The sequence below is a fragment of the Miscanthus floridulus genome, chromosome 19 (genome assembly GCF_019320115.1).
Source record: "Miscanthus floridulus cultivar M001 chromosome 19, ASM1932011v1, whole genome shotgun sequence".
In the NCBI taxonomy this organism is placed as follows: domain Eukaryota; kingdom Viridiplantae; phylum Streptophyta; class Magnoliopsida; order Poales; family Poaceae; genus Miscanthus; species Miscanthus floridulus.
In genome coordinates this window covers 90,169,720-90,186,199 of record NC_089598.1, presented here as the reverse complement: position 1 = coordinate 90,186,199, position 16,480 = coordinate 90,169,720, and the positions used below count along the sequence as shown (strand labels likewise).

General features: G+C 43.1%; 1 protein-coding gene and 1 pseudogene across 1 annotated transcript; both read right to left on the bottom strand.

Moving 5' to 3' along the window:
• Positions 1-3,901: 3,901 nt before the first annotated feature.
• Positions 3,902-7,321, bottom strand: LOC136526345 (putative disease resistance protein RGA3). Its single transcript, XM_066519039.1, has 8 exons — positions 7,276-7,321; positions 7,085-7,138; positions 6,584-6,642; positions 6,126-6,389; positions 5,387-6,029; positions 4,926-5,086; positions 4,192-4,601; positions 3,902-4,106 (listed from the first exon to the last, which is right to left on the bottom strand). Exons 1-8 carry the CDS (start codon positions 7,319-7,321, stop codon positions 3,902-3,904), a joined length of 1,842 nt encoding a protein of 613 aa, XP_066375136.1.
• A 684-nt stretch (positions 7,322-8,005) lies between these two features.
• LOC136527131 (pyrophosphate-energized vacuolar membrane proton pump-like) lies at positions 8,006-13,059 on the bottom strand (annotated as a pseudogene).
• Positions 13,060-16,480: the final 3,421 nt, after the last annotated feature.

The window sequence follows — 16,480 nt, the reverse complement described above, 5'->3', positions numbered from 1 at the left end:
AATGATGGATATGATTGCCATTTTGGAAATGGCAAATATAAGATAACATTTAATAATGCATGTGTTGGTCTTGCTATCTTACAAAATGCGCTTTATTTGTTATCACTACGTGATGATGTGAATGTTGTATGCGATGATGGGAACGTTGCGTGCGACAATGAGAATATATCCTCGTCTACGGATGTAAATAGAAAATGAAAGAGAGCTCATGATGCATTGTCGAAATTATGGCACTATCGTTTAGGCCATATTTCGAGGGGGAGAATAGAAAGACTAGTTAAGAATGATATTCTTCCTCCATTTGAGCTCTCAGATTTAAAACAATGCAGAGAATGCATAAAAGAAAAGTATGTAAAGAAAATTAAGAAAGATGCCAAACGAAGCATAGGAATTTTATAGATTATTCACACAAACATCCGTGGTCCATTTCATATAAAGAGTGTGGATGGTTATGATTCGTTCATAACATTCACAGATGATTACTCCCGTTATGGCTACATTTATCGAATCAAAGAAAGAATGGAAGCATTGGATAAATTTAAGATATTTAAGGCAGAAGTTGAAAACCAACACAATTTAAAGATTAAGATAGTCAGGTCCAACTGTGGGGGGAGTACTACGGTCGGCATACCCCATATGGCCAAGTTCCTAGACCTTTTGCAAGGTTCTTACAGGAGAATGGCATAGTAGCTCGGTATTCTACACCGGGCGAACCTCAGTAGAATGGAGTAGCTGAAAGGCATAATCATACCCTGATGGATATGGTGTGCAGTATGATAAGTTACTCCACCTTACCATTGAGCCTATGGATGGAGGCGTTAAAAACCACCATTCATATTCTCAATAGAGTACCAAGTAAGTCGGTGCCCAAAACACCGTATGAGTTGTGGACAGGAAGAGTACCCTCACTAATCCACTTACGTGTGTGGGGGAGTCCTGCTTAGGCTAAAGTATTTAACCCAAACATTGGGAAGCTAGATCCCAAAATTGTAAGTTGCCATTTCATTGGCTACCCAGAAAAGTCAAAAGGTTTTCGTTTCTACTGTCCAGACAGACATACAAAGTTTGTGGAAACAAGACACACTATCTTCTTAGAGGATGAAATGATGAGGGGATGGTAGCTCGAGAAATTGACCTTGAAGAGAAGAGGGTGTATGCGCCTACTCCGATGATTCATGAGCCATTTTTCTCACTACCCGCTGTCGCTGCACCGACAGTGCAAGACACTATGGTGCCAGCACCTGTTGTTATTCCGCCTATGGCAACAATGAATGACGATGAGGAACATATTCTTCAGGATCCTATAGAACCTATTGCCACACATGAGGGGGAGCAACAACAGCCTCAAACAGAAGATGTGCCAAATGTGGAGACCCCTAGAGTTAGAAAATCAGTTATTACTGCTGACTATGAAGTATACAACACTGTGGAATTTCAAATGGAGGATGATCCCACCTTATTTGAAGAAGCCATGAGAAGTGATCATTCATCAAAGTGGCTTGAGGCCATGGAAGATGAAATAAAATATATGAATGCCAATAAAGTTTGGGACTTGGAAATAATTCCTAAAGGAGCCAAAACAGTAGGCTATAAATGGGTCTATAAAATAAAACTTGACTCTCAAGGGAATATAGAGAGATATAAAGCGCGACTTGTGGCAGAAGGCTTTACGCAAAGAGAAGAGATTGATTACAATGAGACATTTTCTCTAGTCTCATGTAAAGATTCCTTCAGAATCATAATGGCATTAATGGCACATTATGATTTAGAATTACATCAGATAGATGTAAAGACGACATTTCTCAACAGGGATTTGGAGGAAAATGTTTACATGGCACAACCGAAAGGTTTTGTCATGGAAGGAAAAGAACGAATGTGATGCCGCCTAAAGAAATCCATTTATGGATTAAAACAAGCTTCAAGACAGTGGTACTTGAAGTTTGATTAGACAATAAGGAATTTTGGGTTTAAAGAGAATGTTGAGGACAATTGTGTTTATACAAAGTTTAAGAATGGGAAGTTTATCTTTCTTGTCCTGTATATGGATGATATCTTACTTGCTAGTAGTGATGTCAGTCTACTACTGGAGACAAAGAAGTTTTTGTCCTCAAAATTTGATATGAAAGATCTTGGTGAAGCTTCGTTCGTTCTAGGGATCGAAATTCACCAAGATAGAAGTAAAGGGGTATTAGGACTGTCACAAAAGGCATACATAGAAAGAATCTTAAAGCGATTCAGTATGCACAAATGTAGTTCCTCACATGCTCCTATAGTCAAGGGCGACAGATATGGGCATTTTCAATACCCCAGGAACCAATATGAGATCGATCAAATGAAAGCGGTTCCATATGCTTCAGTTGTCGAAAACTTGCAATATGCTCAAGTATGTACGCGTCCTGACTTGGCATTTGTTACCGGGTTACTTGGCAGATTCCAGAGCAATCCTAGAGCAGAACACTAGAAATTAGTAAAAAAAGTCTTGCGTTATTTGCAAGGAACTAAAGGCCTCATAATGACGTATAGAAGATCTGATTCACTCTATACAGTGGGATATTCAGATTCTGATTATGCAGGAGATGATAGAAAATCCACATTTGGATATGTATTCACTCTCGCAGGGAGAGCTATTTCATGGAAAAGCTCAAAGCAAACCGTCACTACATCGTCCACAATATATGCCGAGTTTATAGTGTGTTATGAGGCAACGGGGCAGGTGAACTGGCTAAAGAAGTTCATACCCGATTTGAAGGTGGTTGACGACATCTATAGACCACTTAAGTTATATTGCGATAATAATCCGGCAGTACAGTATGCTCACAAAAATAAGTCAAGTGGTGCTGCCAAACACATTGACATAAAGTATTATGTTGTGATAGATAAAGCCGGGATCATGTCATAAATCTTGAGCATATAAGTACCGAAAAGATGCTCGCGAATCCGCTTACAAAAGGCTTACCATCCAACGTGTTCAGAGAACATGTAGCCGGCATGGTTTTAAGGGAAAGCCTATAATTCCTGGATAAAAGAAGGCCTAAAGTTAAGTATCTATTTCAGAACAGAGTGCTGTGTTGTAGCTGTTAAATCTATCGGCAATTGACCGTGACGATGAAACATGCTCTATGCGCTAATCTGTAATGGAATGAACAAAAGTAAATGATATGAAATTGAAAGATGGTAGGAGATCAAGGGGGAGATTGTTAGATTGATCTCAATCTCAAACTGGACCCAACGGCCTAGTTGGGCCTTTGATCCGCACCCTGATCGGGGACGCCCAGCCCACTATGGCTGGAGGGCCCCTGTCACACTGCGCAATAAATAGAGGTGGGGGCCGGCGGCTCAAGTCACGAGGTTCGCCTGAGCCGAGCTCCCCACCGACAAACCCTAATCCGATCTAGAGGACGCGCAGCTAGTGACGGAAAGCCACCAGCCGCGCCGCCATCGGACTACGTCACCGCCACCACTGCACTGCGCTGCCACCTGTCTTCCTCGACCGTCGCTGCCCTAATGCAGACATCGACTCCATGGCGGACACGAGCGGATCCTCCTCCACTGCGGTGTCAAGTTTGACACATCCATCTTCTACCCCTTCCTTTCTCTCGTTTTACATACTGTTACTACACTGGTAGATGTTATAGAATTTATGTTTCTATTCAACAGCAAGTACCCAACTAAATCTATGCTCCTGGTGATCCTATAAGATCTAACAATGCACGTCTCGAATTGCTATGAATAAAGGTCTTGTGTCCTCGAAACCCAGGAACTAGCTCGGGGGCTAAGTTCTAATTCTACGCAATAACGAGTGTTCTCTCTCAATACCTTATACTGTTATACTAACACAAGGTATTCGGGGCTACAAAACCGATTTTGGAACACAAGTCGTCGGCGTGGAAACACTAACCGACTAAAGCAATCTCGAGTATGGCAACACTAGCCATGCAAGTTTCCGAAGCTCCCCAAACTCTTCTGGCAGCGATTGTAGGTTACCACATCTTGATACGTTCAGGTGTAGTAGCTCTTTGAGTTTATGAATGCCCTGCGGCAGCTCTTCAATATTTGAGCAGCCATGTAGGTCCAAATATTGTAGGTTGACAAATTCAGAAATGTAACTGGGAAGTTCAGCAAGGCAAGTATTTTCAGAAAGGTTCAATGCTTGTAAACCATGCAATGAGCTCAGGGACTTAGGCAGCAGACCAGTTTGCATTCCAGATAGGCAGCAGACCAGTTTGCATTCCAGATATATTTAAGAACTTCAACAGTCTCAAATTGCCGATAGAAGCAGGTAGATCAGAAATAGTACATGCACTCAAATCCAGCACACGTAAGAATTCAGCTCCCGTAAGAGACTTTAAAGTAGTCTGAACAATGCTGCACTCCTTAAAATGAAGAACTCTTGCTGTCCTAGGAATAGACCAATAAGATGGGGATGAGTCACATAAGTTTGAGAGCAACATGTATCGACAGTTGTCTATATTTGTAGGAGGATTTTGCTGCCTAGTGTCAAAGGCAATAACTTCGTCACCCGCAACTAATCTTGCAAGCTCATGAACCAAATCATGCATCTGGAATAATACACCTCGAGGTTTGCTATATCTTGCAGATGGCTGAAAAGTGAAATGTACCCATGTTAGTCAACTACCTTCTGCAGTTCAGACATATATTAACTAGCATGTATCTTATCAAAAAAAACAAAAGTAGACATAAATTGGGCATGAATTTTAAGAGAAAAATGCTCCCTAAATCAATGGGGTAAAATATCTCTGAGAGGGTGACTAGACCACGTACAGATGAATCGGCGTGGATTGGCTTTCTTTTTGGGTGGGTGGGTGGGTGTGGTGGGGGGGGGGGGGGGGGGGGGGGGGTGAGGTTACCTAAATAGAACTTGGATCTCCAAAATAAGATAAACAGTAGAAAAATGAAAGTCTTACAGTTGGGGACATTCCAGCTACATCCTGAAGAAAAGACATCTCGCGAACATCCTCAAAGTATCTTTCTCCAGCTTGTTGTGCAGTGAACGATTCACCATGGAGCTGAACAAATCCGAGAGCAATCCACTGCTGAATCAAGCTACTCTTCTCTATATACCAGCCTATGGGAAAAACCGCGCAATATGCAAAACAGAGCTTGAGATGACAAGACATGTATTGACAGCTAAGCTTCAGTGATGGTAGCACTTTCGTATCTTTCCATTTTCTGCCCAGATATCACTATCTAGTATAGCTTTCCATTCATTAGTTGTCCGGCAAAGGTATCCGAGAGAAATTGCTGCTAGTGGCATTCCTCTGCATTTCTTAACTATCTGTCTTCCTATACTTTCCTTATGAACATCCACCTTTCCATGCGGAAATGGCTCGGAACAACTCCCAGCAGTAATTGTCCGGTAAAGCACCTAATTCTATTGTCAAACTCCCATTCATTAGCTTAGCAACTTTTACACTGCGTGTGGTTGCAATGATCTTGCTGCCTGCTTTAGCACCCCGCAGCAATGTCCTTAGTTTTTCCAGCTCATCTGGATCTTCTTCCCATATGTCATCGAGAACGATAAGAAACCGTTGCCCTTTTACAATAGTTTTCAATCGGTTGCGTGTAGCTTGCAAGGTGATACCAGCAGGGCTGCTTGATTTATCCAGTTGGGAGATGATAGATTGACCAATGGTCTTGATATCAAATTTTACAGAGACATAGACCCACGCTTGGATTTCAAAGAATTGCCTTGTTCTATCATCGTTGAAGACCATCTGGGCAAGAGTAGTTTTACCTACTCCTGCGAAGCCAGAGATAAAAACAATGAGGCAGTTTGAGTCATCTGTTTGCAGCATACTGATTAATCTTTCTTTTTCTTCCATCCTCCCAACAGGGACTTCATCAGCATCTGAGAATGTCTCCCGTTTCCTGATTACTTCTTCATCATTGTTGCTAGTGTGTTCTATGAAGTTGAATATATTCTGAAGATCTACTATCTCCTCTATGGTTTCCCTCATTCTTTTCATTTTATGAGGCATCTTCAACCTTTCAAAGCATAAAACTAACCCCTGTTGTCATTTGTCAATAAATGGCATGGGTCAGAAACGAGTTCATCATAAGCTACTGTAGTTTAGCTTTCAAGTAGTTGGCAAGTGGCAACTCACCTTTGGAGCCTTGATGCTAAGCACAAGGCTTTCACCCTTGTGGGCGGTGGTCCAGGACTCGAAGAGGAGCAGCATATCCTCCAAGTCATAAGCTGCAGCCTTGAGCTTCTTAAGCGTGTGACGGACGCTCTCCAGCCTTGACGACTGTCTCTCCGCGTCCTTCAGGAAAGAATGGACAAAGGACAGCTTGTCCTCGATGCTCCTATAATCTTTACTGAAATTCAGCCGCCCAGCAATCTCGTTCCAGGTGGCGTCGAGGTAAGGCTAATCAGCTTGCCGAAAACCGTCTTTAGCGCGACAGAGGCTAGCAACTCGCCGACCGCAACCACTGTCAGATATGACGGGAAAGAAATAGGCTGCTGAATTTCAGTGATTTATAGAGCGAGATCTGAAATTCCAGGAGCAGAGACCAACTAGATGTGACGCATGGTGCGGCACGGCGTCAGGGTTGACCACACCTGCAGCTGCTGGATGAGCATGATGATTGGAATTTTGCAATGCCACTGAAGCACACCTTCTGTTATTTATAGAACGAAATCGAACATATTTAGAGGTTTTATTTTCACATTCAAAATTCTTTGCTTGCTCTCGCTTTCACAGTGCAGGTGTGGTCTCTTCAGCGCTACGGAGACAAGCAACTCCCCAGCTGCTACCATAAAATACAAGATCCATTCATCCTTTAGGTAGCGCTATAGGTAAAAGGTTCGATAGTTATTTTTGGTCTTCCTCAACAATAAGACTCAAAAGACAACCCTTTCTGCAAATGGGTCTTCAGGAGAGAGGATACTTAGATTTAGGTTATGCCTCTCCTGGTATTTAAAATAGATCTTCTATATAGGTACTACCTTGAAGGCTATAGATATTGTGTTTGAGATTTATTTTAGGTTTGGCTTCGGCAGCAGGTCTGCTCTATTCTTCAATCCTAGGGTTTCACACGGAATGAGGCTCAATCCCCATACCTTTTGAAATTGGCTTCTCCATCTCCATATGCGACTTGTCAGGGTTAGGCCTACCTGCACAGCGGAGCCCACAGTCAGCTTATTCCCCATTCCGATTCTTCCAATGTCTTCTTGTTCTTGTCTAATCCAGCTGGTGGTGCGACTCTTTTCCGATATTGACTTGACCGATGCAAGCACCAAAGTGCGCCAACCTCGCAATAGCAGAGCAGCGACTGGCATTGGACGTGCTGCCGCCATCGGACCCGGACGTACGTATCCCAATCTCCAGGACTTGTTACATCCGTCGTAAGCTTCCCACAATCTGCTGCCATCGAATGGGACTGCGGGAGAAGGGGAATTTGGGGGGTTTCGCGGAGAATTTGGGATTGGGATTTCGGCCAAGAAAAGAGAGAGAAGATTTGTGACTACGCATCATGGGCCACACCACATTTGTCCTTTTTTTCCCCTGGGACAAAAAGATGTGATAGGCTCAAGGCTTCATGGGCTTAACGGCAGCTGCCTAACTAGGAGTATTTTTTTTTTAAATACATGTATCAAATAAGTACAGCTTCTAGATCCTATTCCAAGAATAATCAGTACAGCTTCTCCTGTTTCCAATATGTAACAAAAACTCCATTTTGAAATTGAAAGTCGGTTTTAGTTTCGTTAGCCTTGTCTAACTTTCACTATACATATGTAACCAAAAACTTAAGCTTATCGAACTTGAAAGTCAGCTTTAGTTTCGTCCAAACTTAAGCTTATCTAACTTGATGATGTTGCAAATGTTTATGCATTTCTCAATAAACTTAGTAAAAACTAGAAAAGTTTAATTTAGAAAAGTGAAACAACTTACAATTTGTAAGAGAAGGAATACAGCACCGTGACCTATGTCGAACAAGAAAAGGCAGCAGACAGACATCCAATCATCATCACATAAATAAAAACAACATAAACTCCATTGTTTCATGAAGACGGGAAAATCTGAATTGTGCATTTCTTGATCATCATCATCGAAATATCTACAGGCAATATCACATTTCCCAATACACCCATGTCCAGACTCCAATCCTGTAGAATGCTAGACGTTTGCTCCACTCGGCTACTGCAACTAGACCCGAAAACTAGGTGATACCATGGCTGACAAGTTCATCATGACTGCGACACGGTACAAACTAAACAAAAAGGAAGAAATGCACCATATGGGTAAACTGAAACTTCTCTATGACATAGGTATCTAGTGCTCTCCCCCCGGCAAAAAATAAATTACCCATCGATCTTCCACTCTTCCTCTAAAGCCATTTGAAGAGGATGCCTCCATGGGTGGCGAAGAAGGGGGCAAAGACAAGGGACTCGACGGCCATGAGCTTGATGAGGATGTTCAGCGAGGGGCCTGAGGTGTCCTTGAGGGGATCACCGATGGTGTCACCGATGACAGCAGCCTTGTGTGGGTCTGAACCTTTCGGGCCCAAGGTTCTTGCATGCTCAGATGCACCAGCCTGTAAAACCATGAAGAGAACCAAAATTAATCCACTTGAGAAAATATGGGGTTGGAAGAAACCTTCTCACTGATATGCTATCGTCTTCAAAGGTTTTACCTCGATGTATTTCTTTGCGTTATCCCAGGCACCTCCAGTGTTGGATGCAGAGATGGCAATCTGAACCGAAACAATATAGATTATGAATGAAACATGCAGCATGGTAAGAGATTAGGACAATGAAAACAGACATATGTTGACAGAGTGCCAACCTGGACACCAGAAACAAGAGCACCAGCAAGAACACCAGAGAGGGTTTCAACACCAAACAAGATCCCCACAATAAGAGGTGTAAGCATGACAAGTGCACCAGGGGGGATCATCTCCTTGATAGATGCGTCAGTAGAGATCTTGACGCATGTCGCATAGTCAGGCTTGGTAGTGCCCTCCATGAGCCCAGGGATGGTGTTGAACTGCCTGCGGACTTCCTCAACCATCTTGAGTGCTGCACTTCCAACACTCTTCATTGTCATCGCTGAGAACCAGTATGGAAGCATGGCACCAACAATCAGTCCAATGAAAACTTTAGGTGACAGAACATCAACAGTCGAGATCGCAGCACGGCTGACAAAAGCACCAAAGAGGGCAAGAGACACCAAGGCTGCTGAACCTATTGCAAAACCCTACATGCACAAAATCATTGGAGTGAGCATTTAGTACTTCAAAATGCACATTTTTATAAAGAGAAAAACAAACAAATGCATTGAAGGTGTTGTGGCCAATTCTGAAGAAACACATTGCAACTAACAGTGAGATTGACATTTACCTTCCCAATGGCAGCAGTAGTGTTTCCAGCAGCATCAAGAGCATCAGTTCTCTCACGGATTCTATGGCTCATGCCAGCCATTTCAGCAATTCCTCCAGCATTGTCACTGATAGGGCCATAGGCATCAATGGCAAGGCCAGTGGCGATTGTGCTGAGCATTCCAAGAGCAGCCACAGCAACACCGTACATGGCGGCAAGGCTGAAGCTGAGGAAAATACTAAAAGCAATAGCAAAAATAGGGATAATGACGGATTTATATCCCAGAGCAAGGCCAAAGATGACATTAGTAGCAGCTCCAGTTCTGCAGGAGTCAGCAACATCCTGTACAGGACTGCAGAAGGAAATTCATGTAGTCAGATACTTGAAACAATATATAAATTAGAGACACTAATAAATATGATCGAAATTGTATGCACCTGTATGCATTGCTCGTGTAATACTCCGTAACAAATCCAATAACTAGCCCTGCCCACAGACCAACTGCCACGCATAGGAATAGTTGCCTACCAAATTTAGATCAAAGTGAGATCATGTATTTAAGAAAAAAAATTGTTATTAAAATATAGGAAATCAATTGAAGAAAAAAAAAATATTAACAATATAGGAAATCAATTGAAGAAATGGCAGTACCAGTTATACACCGTCTTCTGCACACCAAAGTTGTAGATTGTGAATGTATATGGAAGCCCTAACCAACTGACAAGTGCAATGCCAACAGTCATCACAGCAGTGGAAATTATAAGCTGCTTCTTGAGAGCCGGCTCAATTTCATCTACAGCCTTGATCTCAAAGAAATCCGTTGCAAAAAGAGTGGTTATCAAGCAAGCTATGATACCCACAGAGCTAATGAGGAGTGGGGTACAACATAGGGGTGAATTCATGATTGATCCCGAAAGAAGAGATTGAGGCAACGACAAGAGCAGCGCATGAAGACTCAGCATAGGAGCCAAAAAGATCTGACCCCATTCCAGCAATGTCTCCGACATTGTCACCAACATTGTCCGCAATGACCTGCAAGAAGCAGAAGTCAATTTTCAATGTAGCATGTTGGTGTAAAACTGTAAATATCCATCAAAACGACATTACCATGGTCAATAACGTGTTGTTACAGAGCTTCAACACAAGGGATTAAATTAACTCATGTTTAAGATGTGACTCTTGAGAAATAGAATACTTACAGCTGGGTTTCTCGGATCATCTTCAGGGATATTCCTTTCAACTTTCCCAACAAGATCAGCACCAACATCAGCAGCTTTGGTGTATATCCCACCACCAACACGACCAAAAAGAGCCATAGAAGAACCACCAAGACCGTAACCAGTGATAGCCTCATAAAGGCCCTCCCAGTCATCACCATAATAAATTCCAAACAAGTTGATTGCAATATAAAGAACAAAAAGGCCACTAGCAGCAAGCAGGAAGCCCATCACAGCACCAGAGCGGAAAGCAGTAATGAATGCCTTTCCAACACCCTTCCTAGCCTCAAGAGTTGTCCTGGCATTTGCATATGTTGCAATCTTCATTCCAAGGAAACCAGAAACAAGAGAGGTGACTGCACCAAGCACAAAGGCAACGGTGCTGAAGATAGCATTGGCAAGGGCAGGCTTGCACATCTTGCCCTGGCTGTAGTGGCATGGCTGACTCTTGGTACTGAAGCTCTCAACAGAACCAAGGAAGAGGAAGATCAGGACAGCAAAAATGCCCATGAATAGTCCCACATACTTGTATTCAGTGAAAAGGAAAGAAGTTGCTCCTGTTAAAAACAAAGCAAGGCTATTTAGAACCACAAGTGTGAATACAATTATACAATAAAACCAGAGAATAACCACTAGTAAGAGAAGGCCTAAAAATAACAAAAATGATGACAGAACTATCAAATACTGAAGATATCGACATAGCAGTACAAAATACAATAGGATGATAAGCAGTACTTATCCTCTTTTATTGTTGCGATGTTAACTACAACAGGACTGGACATGTCACCCAAGAAGCATGTCAACATCAAAATAGACAGAATAATACCTAAGTTAAAAATAAATGATGGACTGTAATCCTCATCACCTCATGAGAAAGGGAAGTAAACCAGACAGTAGCAATACTAAAGTAACTAAAGGATCCGCATATCATGGAGAGCCATACAAAATCTTTTTAGGTCTACTCTGCTGGTTAACAAAATCTTCATACGGCTACTCTGCTGATTCCTGTAATGTAAGGATAATGAGCATAGTATGGCTCCACAAGTGATGCATAACCCAAGCACCATAATGCTAATCCTATCAGAAGAAACAAATCCTGACCAAAGACATGGACAGAATCCAACCAATATCACTACCAACATGAGGCAGCCAACAGAGGACAAACTGCTTAAAATCTGCAGGCACCTTCAGACAGGCACTGTGCACCAATAATTACCTTACATGACACTGTTGAATGGACCACAAGATCTCTGGTCCATGTGCGTCCGTTCTAGGATTCCTTCCAAGTTCAGCGGATGCGGTTGAAAACAAAACTAATTCCTACCTGCTACAATAATGCAAATCCACGGAAAGTTCGTTATCTTGTTATCCTACATCGGGCAGCAAGGACCACAGGTGCAGCAAACGACGTATCTGCTGCCTGCAGTAACTTATCCTATCCCCACAGGCCACAGGATGGTCACAGCACAGGCCACAGGATGGTCACAGAAGGGACTTATACGGGGACCCCTCTTGAGAACAGAGCACTACCATTAGTTCTATATGAACACATCCAGCCCCACCACAAATATCTCGCAAAAAATATCCAGTACGGACAACAACGAGTTTATTTACCGCAATTAGGACACGCACAGCTAAGAACTATTATAAGATGTGCTGGGTAAAGCGGGAGCATCCCTAGTTTATTGTTGGATCTAACTGTGCCTAGTAGTAATATAACAGTAGATAACCCAGGCACACAGCTAGAATAAAAAAATAGTGAGACATCCATACAACAAACTAACAAACACGGGACACCAGCTGATCGAGAGCACATTTTTAGACTGAAACTGAATTGCCTAAAGAATTAAGTAACGCGTGAAATTCTATTCACACGCACGGTGGACTCTGCACTTCAGCAAACTGATATGCCCCATAATCATATCGACGAGTAATAAGTAAACTTATTAGGTTCACGCCGCAAGCAAACAAAACAGTAAAAACTGCAGAATTCCCGCCAAACACCGAAGCAGTGGAGCTTATCAACCACTGATAAACAGCCAGAAGCACAAGATCTACGATTAATCGTCCTCGGATCCACAAAATCCGAAAAACACGAACACCGGCACGGGGCGCTCAGCCTCACCTTCGGAGATGGCGTTCTGGATCTCGGCGCACTTGACGACGACGTTGTGCTCGTTGAGCCCTTCCTCCTCCTCGATGAGGTACTCGCTGGCGCCGGCGCCGCTCTTCCCGGATGAGCCGTCCCCGCGGCGCGGCTCGGGGGTGAGCTTCACCTTGGAGACGAGCACCCACTGCAGCACCGCGAATGCGATGCCGACGACGGCCGCGACGGGCACCACCACCTGCGTGCCCAGCTCGGGCAGGAACGCCGACGCGGCCATTGCCCCCCGCGGCGAGATCCGGGGCGCGCTAGGGCCCACTTTACGCTGAGAATTTCGTGCGGAAGTTCGTTCGAGCGCACGGGGAATGGAGGGAGAGAGAGGAGAGGAGCGAATGACACGGGTAGCCGCCGTTTTATAGGAGAGGTGAGGCCGCTGGATTCTGCAGAAGAGGAGGGAGTGTAGGTGATGAGGATGAGAAGAAGGGCGTTTCGGTAATTTTAGGGTGGTTTGATTCGTTTTTTTTTTTGTTTCGTTTTTCTGGTAAATCGCGGTGCTGGTTTTTAAATTCAAATTTTTTTAGTACCGCATATAAAAACCGATAATGATAGGACGCTGAAGTCCGTCCTATCTGGGCACCGCGCGCCTAGGCCTACGGCCCAATGGAGCGGCGCTCATGCCCGGTCACTCGCTGCCGCCCCGTTCGCCCGCACTCCGGGCCTGCTAGCGCTTCTAGGACGGACGCCGTGCCCGCCCCCAGCTCGCTGCCATCTCGACCCGTGCTCCCTCCCTCCCTCCCCCTCCACGACTTCCATTGCAACCCCGTGCTCCCCAACGGCTCGCCTTCCGCTCCCACAACCGGAGACGAGGATAACGACGGTTTCGACTGTAACAGAACCGACCAATTATACGAGATAAAGTAAGAAAATCTTCCATCGAAGCAGATAATTTAGCAAACTTAAGCCCGTATAACCCGGTAGTCCGTGAAACCACGAAGGATTTTAAACTAATCGACATACAAACCAAGATCGTACAAGTTTAGCAAGTACCGTCACATGTTACATAAAGTTAGCAATGACAGTTGGATACATCAGAGTTTAGAATATAAAGTTATTACAAACCAGGTTCAATCTGAAATAGCGGAAGCAAATAGTTTTAAAGACACGCACACTTTTAGTTCAGATACAGTGCCAGTAGGTAGTCATCTCCAACAAAAGCATCAGATGAGAGATACGGAGTGACCATTTGCCTTTGGTCCTAGTTGTCGCCCATCACTGGGTACAGATAGTTAATGTAATAACCGTAGTACATTTGACCATCTACAACAACAATGGGAACAACGCCCTGAGTACGAGAAGGTACTCAGCTAGACTTAACTGTCTTAAATCAAAATAAAGCGACACCAAAGGTTATGCAAGGCTTTCTTTAGTGGGCTAGCTGACTTGTTTGTGAAAAGCATAAGCTATTATGAAGAAACCATTTTAAGTACTTTGCATCATCTTTATTATGACCTATCCATCTAGGTAAGCACATGTACTATAGCAATCACTTGATTAACCAATAACATTCAGTTACCAATTTAGATTTAGCATATCATATACTATCCAGATAACCATCATTGTTTCATCATAATTACTACGATGTCGTAGCTCGAGTTAAGTGCTCACTATCCAGGAGCGATGGCGATTCGAATCGATTCATAACCAGCTGGTGATTTATTCCTCACGCAAACCACACTCACCGATCAAGTGAGCTACAGATCACCAATGACACTTTCTAAGTAGCTGTGGGATAACAGTCAGGGACCGCACTTTCCAGGGACCGCCCGACTGCCAGGACGCACCTTGGGCTCACTCTTCGCGTCCCCGTCATACCTCCTTCAGCACCAGTCTACCAATCCGAGTTTATCCCGGCTCGAATAGTGTCACTAGCTTCACGGTCGAAAGGTACTTTATTCGGCCAGCTAAATATGAGGCATGCATTCAACATGACAAGAGGGACGAGCAACGATCGGTCCTTAATCGACACAGACGGAAACTAACAGCACCCCAGAACCCTGTCTGGTTGCCTCCAACTTTTTCGTCCGGTCTTCAATTATCCATCACACATGGTTAATTCTAGGATATCATTCTTTCCATAGCTAAATTCTTCTAGTAACCACCTATAAATGTAGGTAACCGGATATCACCGATCGCTACCGATCTAAGCAAGGCTAAGCAGTTATTTGATCCTGACTTAATAGGGTAAAAGGTAATAAGATAGGCAAGGATAGTAATAAATGCATCAACGGTTTTAATCAACTCCTACAACTTAATGCAACAATATATAAACTCATATATATAGAAAGAATTGCTTTTATAAATTAGAAGACTTATAATGCTCTAGGGCTTGCCTCGTTCGAACGAACTAGGGTGATGATCCACGCACTCGGACAAGTCCTCTCTCGGCTTCTCTTCCTCTGGCACCTCCTGTGCCTAAACTTCTTGTGGATCTGTCCAGGTCTGCTCTTCCTGAACTACTACTAGCAACTCCTCCTGTGATCCTGTATAATGCAGATGCATAAGTGCTCATGCATAGGTGTATCAGAGAGATGACATGTAATGATCATGATGCATGGAATATAGATGAACATGTTTAACTTTATGGAACATAGTAGAAGTAAAGCTCTTCTATAAGGTAGCCAATATCATCCAAGAATATGTACTACTATACTACTACAACAACCATTGTACTAACATGCCAAGTCACCACAACAAGCTAAGATGCTTCAAAGATACACCAAAGCAAATATCATTAACTAACCATGCATTATTTTATTTCATTTTAAACTAGGGATACAACAACAACATATATTTCTGGTGCTCATAAAAATCTAAGAAAATTACAGTAGCATAGTACTACTCTAATTAGACTACCATAAAATTTTCATGGCATTTGGATAAGTAAAATAGCCTACACAAAAATGACAAGCTATGGCATAATTATGAGTATGAAAATACTTTGTACTATGAAAAGTGTCAAACAACAGATTTGATATTTTTCCTATGTTCTACACAGTAAACAATCACTGCACAAAAATTATCATATACATGTTTTATATAATTTTTGCTCTCTATTAAAATAACAAAAAATCATCAATTAAAGGTACTTGAACTACACCTCAATATTTCTCTACAGAACATGCATGGCATATATTTTTCACAGAAAGTACATCTCAAGACTAGATCAACCAAATTGGAATCATATTTTTCTTATGTATATTCTATTTATTAAGCATTTTCCAAGAGAACAGCAAATACAAGAATTAAATAAAACCCTATACAAAAGTATCACAAAAACCACATGCAATATTTTTAATAGATAGATCTAGTCACAAGAAACCTAGCAAAATTTGTTTCATCAATTTTGGAGCAATATAACTCGAGATATATATTTTACAAGTTTTTTTAATCAATTTTTAAAATCATTTTAGAAATCCTTTTCTTTAAAACTGGATCTAAAATGCTACGGGCACCCAGCTCCGTGCACCCAGATCTAGACCCAGTCGCTGCAACTGGGCACCGAGAGCCGACCGGGTCCCATCGGTCAGCCGCACAGAAGTAGGGGAAGAGGCTCCGCCGGCCGGAGCTCACCGGCGGCGAGCCTTCCGGTGGTGCCACCAGCACCAACGGACTCCTCTTCGCAGCGCGAGCTCGGCAAGCTAGAAAAGGGCAGCGCGGATAGGTGCTATCCACCATGGTGAGCTATGCCGACGAGCGACGGAGCTGCATGGCGGCCTCACCGCCGTTCATGGCCGTGGCAAGCCTAGGCGAGGGCGC